The following is a 7,217-nucleotide window of genomic DNA, read 5'->3' as shown; positions in this document are numbered from 1 at the left end:
GTTCATCGGAAAATCAACTCAATAGTATAAATCAACAAACGGCGGTTTTCCTCGCGGTGAATGACAATTATAACCAATCACTAGAAAAGGTAGCTGAATGTAAATTCAGTAAGTATCCTGACGCGTGTCAATCATTAGTTAACGATTTTTGTTGGATGATAGTTGGATATTTTTTGATTGTTGATGTAGTTGGATGATTGGTTAAGCGGTGCAATGAAACGGGAAGAGGCAATAACATTACGAGACAATATTATTATCGTAATGAAAAGTGCCGGTCTACATTTACGGAAATGGGCATCAAACGATAATAGTTTAATAGGTAGTTTATTACCGGCCGAACACAATAAAGATAGTGACGGTCCACGTATTATCGATAACGACACGACGAAAATATTAGGCCTGTGTTGGGATCCGCCATCGGATTCATTTAAGTATACATTAAGTGAAAGCATAATAAATAATAACGATATAACAAAGCGAACAATTTTATCGAATATAGCTACAATTTTTGATCCCCTTGGTTTGCTCGGGCCTGTGTTAGTTGTTNTGGTTTGCTCGGACCTGTGTTAGTTGTTGCAAAAATTATCATGCAACGTTTGTGGTGCATTCAACTCAGTTGGGACGAACTCGTTTCGGAGGAAGTCGCTGTAGAATGGCGTAATAAATAGTGCCCAATTAACAACATTAAATAAGTTCAGTATTCCAAGATATATACTATGTGAAAATAAAATCGTTAAATTACAGTTACACGGTTTTGCCGATTCATCTATCAGAGCGTATGGTGCATGTGTTTACATTAGAAGTACTGACGAAAACGGCCATCACACGGTGCGTTTGCTACAAGCGAAGTCCAAGGTCGCGCCCATAAAAACGATATCGCTGCCTCGACTAGAACTGTGCGCAGCCCTATTATTAGCACGAATGGTAAACGGAATAGTGCCGAAGTTGAAATGCAAATTCGAGCGACAATTTTATTGGACCGATTCGAGCGTAACCCTAGCTTGGATTTCATCTCCATCTGCTAAATGGAAAACGTTCGTGGCGCATCGTGTTGGTGAAATACAAGACAAAACGTCCATAAATGATTGGCGTCATGTCCGCTCGGAGGACAATCCTGCTGATTTAATATCACGTGGCTGTACTCCAAACGAATTGCGAATTAATGCGATGTGGTGGAACGGTCCCCATTGGTTGAAGGAGGAGTACGAGAAATGGCCGAAGTCATGTGTACAATACAGTAGTACAAACAATATACCAGAAGCCAAAAATACGGACGAAACAACAATTACGACTGTTGCATGCGTAGCGTACGATAAATGTTATTCGTTGTTATCTAGAAGGTCGTCGTTATTATTTATCATCAGAGTGACGGCGTATTGCCTACGCTGGCGGTATAACATGAATCGAGCAGTATGTGATAAAAATAATGGGCCGTTAACGGTAAACGAATTAGATAGAGCAAATACGAAAATCGTCAAAATAATTCAACGCGCACATTTTCGGCAAGAATTGAGAGAGTTAAATAGTGCAAATGCGAATGTGTCAAAAAAAAGTAAACTACTGCGTCTTAGTCCATATATTGATGGGGATAATATTATACGCGTCGGAGGTCGTTTAAAATACGCTATGGCGTTAAATGACAATCAGAGACATCAAATTGTATTGCCGGATAACTGTCTTTACACAAAATTATTATTCCGTAAAGAGCACATGGATTTGATGCACAGTGGACCTCAAGCCTTGGTGGCCTCTATTAGTCAGCGCTACTGGCCTTTAAAAGCGCGAAGTTTGGCTCGTACTATAGTACACAATTACGTTAATTGTTTCAAACTGAAACCTCAAATAGTACAACCAATCATGGGGAGTCTGCCTGGTTCACGGGTACAGAGTGGAAGAGCATTTGCCATATGTGGTGTAGATTTTGCGGGTCCAGTCATGATAAGAACGAGCTTGCGTCGTAAGGCACCATGTAACAAAGGATACATCAGCATATTTGTATGTTTCGCGACAAAGGCGATACATATCGAACTCGTGAGCGATTTGTCAACGAAGACATTTTTACAGGCGTTGAACAGATTTTTTGATCGACGTGGCAAAAGTTCAATAATTTACAGTGATAACGCCAGAAATTTTGTGGGCATGCGTCGGCATTTAAAGGAGGTGTACGCACTTTTCCAGTCCCCAGAACATCAGCGATCCGTTTTCTCTCATCTAGCGGACAAAGGAATTGAGTGGCGATTTATACCACCCCGTGCACCACATTTCGGTGGACTTTGGGAGGCTGCGATCAAAAGTATGAAAANGGCTGCGGTCAAAAGTATGAAAAGTTTGCTATATCGCGTTTTAGGAGAAGCTCGGCTCACGTACGAAGAATTATTAACTGTACTAACGAGAGTGGAAGCGGTACTTAACTCGCGACCAATAACTCCAGTATCCTCTGATCCGGCTGATCTAACCTATCTCACACCAGGTCATTTTTTAATTGGCGATATAATGACTGCCATACCGGAAAAGGACGAGACGACCACGCCTATTACTCACTTAAATAGGTGGAGAATAGTCTCTCATTACACCCAAGTACTTTGGAAACGGTGGCACCAAGAGTACTTATCTCAACTACAGGAAAGAACCAAATGGTCCAGCACGAAAGGGCCTAAGTTACAAATTGGAACTATTGTGTTGGTAAAAGAGACAAATTTACCACCACTCAAATGGCAAGCTGGGCGTGTAATAGAATTATACTGTGACGATGACAACGTGGCACGATCAGCAAAGGTCCGTACTAACGTCGGCCAGTTTTCACGAGCGGTCAGGTTATTATGTCCGTTACCTTTTGAAGGCAACAGTTTGTAATTTATTTAAATTTCTTATAATTCGTAGTTTTTGTAGTTTTGTGGATGTGTCATATCCCGTGTGGGATTTATCATTAATTTTTCCATAATGANGTGTGGGATTAATCATTAATTTTTCCATAATGAATTTGTTTCTAATGATTATTTGTATATTAATTTTTTTTTGTATTTATGTATTACCTTTTACGTTTTTAGTTGTTGCGAAATTTGTTCCTAGATTATAGTTGTTTTTGTTATCTTTTACTTTGAAACAAATATTTCAAGGCGGGCGGTGTGTTTAGGCCTACACAATAAGTGTAGCTATTTTTGTCTTATCTTACCGTTGTTCGGCGGCTGCATAGTTGTCCGGTTTTAAAGTTAGTCTACCTCTGTAAAGCGCACCGCTCGCGTACATAAAATAAAATAAGAGATCAAGCCGAAACAATATCTTATAAACGAATTAAGTTGTATTAAAAATTCAAATGCCTTTTACTATTAAATTAAAAACTCAAACAATTTATTAAATTAAAAATATGTGTTACCATTAAAAAAAACAAAGTTGACCCCCTTACAAGGCATAAGGGATGAACTTAAAAAGTATTACATAGTTAATAATTCAAGAATAATGTGTAACTAAAGATAATAAAAAAAAAAAAAATGTTTAAATTATTATTATTCTATAAGTAATTGAGTGGGTTATGATAAAAAAAATCACCCTGTATATATACACTTAAGACAGTTATCTCTTATAATTTATTTACCTTTGATAAAACAAATGAATGCTAAAAATGTTGGTAATTGCATCTGCTTAACCTGCCCGTGCGCTAAAACCGCTACTGGCTAATGGTGACCAATGGATAAAACTAAATGGTTCTCAAATTTTTTAGTAGATAGATAGGTAGAAGATCAGTTTGGTGGAAACGAATTTCAAGTTTGATGGAAACTATAATCTCCTATTTTAAGGTAGTTTTGATGACTCAACAATAAATTGCGTACAAATAAAGCACTAATATATTATTTATACATAATGACAAGAGAGTGTACAATTTAAAAAAACAGTTGACAAAACATCTATATACAGACATTTTTTACTTTTATAATAAAATAACCATATTGAAAGTTGCTTTGAAATTAAAGTATTGTATAAATGTATACTAAGTCTTATTTTTTTGTACGATGACCTGTATGGTCACCTAGAAAATTGTGATTTCCGGCTAGTCCTCTTGGCCGTCAATATTGCTGCGGCGGTCAACTCGTTGGCTGTGGTCGTGTTTTAAACACAAATAGTTCCCTCTAAATTTTTGTTATGTTTTGTTAATGTTAAAAATAAATTACTTGGAAATAAACTTTTCAAATTGCAAATAGTTGTTTCTTTATTTCGTTATTCTAAATTTGGCGTAAGCGTTTAATTAAAAGAAAATAATATTACATAACATGGACTTTAAAATTTATATATTAGTAATGATTTAAAATTGTTACGACCCAATATGAACAAAAAACTGAGAATTTATGTATTTATAAAGTTTTTATTTAGGTATTCTAAGTACATCAATGATAAATAGATATTCATATAATGTAATATGAATGTTTGAACACTAAACAGTGTATATTATTTAGAATTTTAAGTTTAGATGGTGTGAGATAGAGAACAAAAAATATTCCTGTTGTACTATACAGGGTGATTTTTTTATCATAACCCACTGAATTACTTGCAGAATAATAATAATTTAAACATTTTTTTTTTTTATTATCTTTAGTTACACATTATTCTTGAATTTTTAACTATGTAATACTTTTTAAGTTCATCCCTTATACCTTGGAAGGGGGTCAACTTTGTTTTTTTAAATGGTAACACATATTTTTAATTTAATAAAATGTTTGAGTTTTTAATTTAATAGTAAATGGCATTTGAATTTTTAATATAACTTAATTCGTTTATTAGATATAACCATTTAAAGTTTCAAATTTTTGAGTTAATATATAGGTATAATACACAAGGGATGGGGGGCTATATAAGTACGGAAAAAATATTACCGGAATGTATAATAACGGAAAGTAATAATTCTGAACTAATATTTACGGACCGTAGAACGACGGAAAGTACAATACCGGACCGTATATTGACGGAAAGACAAATAACAGACCGTAGAATGACGGAACGTATAATCGCGGAAAGTGAAGAGCCGGATTGTATATTCCCGGACTGTATTTTTACGGAAATATATCATTGGTTCCAAAAACGTGAATAATTAAAATCTTTATTTATAAAGCATTAAATATCTCATGACATTTATTATTTCTTCCATGAAAATTTGTATAAAGTAGATTCCTGTGATATTAAAATTTATTATTATTACAATATATTCTATTTACTATCATTAAAATATACTGTATATAAAATTCTTCGTGAATTATAAAAAAGCTTTAGTGAAAAATGATTATTTATTTTTACAAATAGGAGTTAAGAATACATTTTAGTAATTACTTGGATCCATCGTAAATGTAGTACGCTAATTTTAAAGTTAACAACATATAAACTAACAAAATTAATCGTATAGTTAAATAAAGTCAGTTTAATTCAATTGAAAATTAAACTATTTTTTAAGATCACAGTACAATTTTAAATTCAAAAGATTTTGAAAAGTAATTTAAATTTTAAACTGCATTAGTTTAACTTTGTGTTATAATTAATTTAGTATTAATAAAAGTAATAAGTATAATAAAAATAATATTATCTATTTGGTAGTGCCTAAGTACTTTTCGGTAAGCTTATAAATCAATTTTACCCATTATTCTGAAGGACAAAAATAATTAAAAAATTTCAGTAATGATTGTTGCCAATCAATATTTTAATACAGCAGAAACTAGCCTGAATGATAAAATTGGTTTACAAATCTTTGGTACAGACAACTAAAATGTCTTCAACTCCATGTTTTTGGTTAAATTATCTTATGAAAAAATCTATCAAATATATTATACAGGTGATTAATTAAAGATAAGAAATTCTTTAATATTTAATTCAAGAAATTATCTTACAAAATATGTAATTTTCGTAAAAGAAATTATTGTTTAATTCTAAAAACTCTACAATAATATGTAGTTAAATATTTTTTTTCATCTCTTCAGAGATAAAAACGTAAAATTTCAAGTAACCACCCCTATTGTGCCTGTAGTCTTAAAAAAATTGTTTAAGTAATTTAGATGTATTCCAAATACAGTTAAATGGAAATATTTAACTAGTATTTCAAATACTTTTTCATAAAAGTATTTGAACAGTATCTTGAACTTTTTAAAAAAGTATCCACACTTTGACCTTCAATAAGTTAAATTATAGTTCAATATTTGTTAGCATAAAATATTATTTTAGCTTCGATGCAAAGCCGACAAGATATTTATTTAACTATGATGTGTTTTGTTTTTGTCTGCTGCCACTTTTCCTCAACTCTCACTGGTCCGATTTTTTTCAACAATACGTCAAAAGATCATAAATCATATACAGAGTGTTCAGTAAGTCAGGAAACGGGTTTCTATTGTTCTCATTGTTTGTAACAATGAGAACAATAGAAACCCATTTCCTGACTTACTGAACACCCTGTATACTTGAAGATATTGCCCTTAAAAATAGAAAAAAAATTTCCTCCTTCCCTGTAAATGGACAAAATCTACAAGAAAATTAAAATTTTAAAAATCAATAATTCTTGACATTTTTTTTCTTAAAACTACCATACCTATTTCAAAAATTAACAAATCAAAATAATTTTTAGTTATATTAAATTCTTAAGTATTTCTTTTTTAAATTATATCATTTTTTTTAAATTCTGACCAGTGTATCCAACGGGAGGAGCTAAAAACGTCGAACTTGTCGATAAAAAATATTAATTAATTTGCGTATTCCTTTTTGTGTCTGCGTCGGGGTACTACCGACGTATGACACAATAATTATAGAGATAAACATTAAAGACCAAAAAAGTCTTCGCGAAAAATAAAATTAAACAGAATTTATTAGTTAGACGTTGATAAATCAATGTTACAACAAATTTGTAAAGACCTCTTTCTTTTCATTATAGTTAACTGCATTATTAATTCTGAGGAATTTTTTCTAAATTCACTAATATTTTTTGTATGCTGTTTAGAACAAAATTCCGATCACTTTGCATCAAATTAATTTAAAAATAAACGAAGTTTATATAGAGACCACGTATTATAAACTAATATGTGTGTATGAATGTATATATTAAAGTACTCTAATAGTATTATATTAACTTCTATTTAAAGTTGTATTTGTAATATACATAAGTATTATATTGTATCTGAAACCGAGCGTTTGGCATTTAAATAACGTTCCTAAGAAATTAACAAACTTTTACTTCAATATCGCAAGTTGCC

At 32.0% G+C, this 7,217-nt stretch overlaps 1 protein-coding gene across 1 annotated transcript; it reads left to right on the top strand.

Annotated features, from left to right (window-relative positions):
• Positions 1-921: 921 nt before the first annotated feature.
• On the top strand, positions 922-2,853 carry LOC126909020 (uncharacterized). The gene has a single exon (XM_050691379.1). The coding sequence runs from the start codon at positions 922-924 to the stop codon at positions 2,851-2,853; it is 1,932 nt and encodes a 643-aa protein (XP_050547336.1).
• Positions 2,854-7,217: the final 4,364 nt, after the last annotated feature.

The sequence above is a fragment of the Daktulosphaira vitifoliae genome, unplaced genomic scaffold (assembly GCF_025091365.1).
Source record: "Daktulosphaira vitifoliae isolate Bord-2020 unplaced genomic scaffold, ASM2509136v1 Scaffold_78, whole genome shotgun sequence".
In the NCBI taxonomy this organism is placed as follows: Eukaryota; Metazoa; Arthropoda; class Insecta; order Hemiptera; family Phylloxeridae; genus Daktulosphaira; species Daktulosphaira vitifoliae.
The sequence above is the reverse complement of the archived record's forward strand: the minus strand, read 5'-3'. Positions and strand labels throughout refer to the sequence as shown.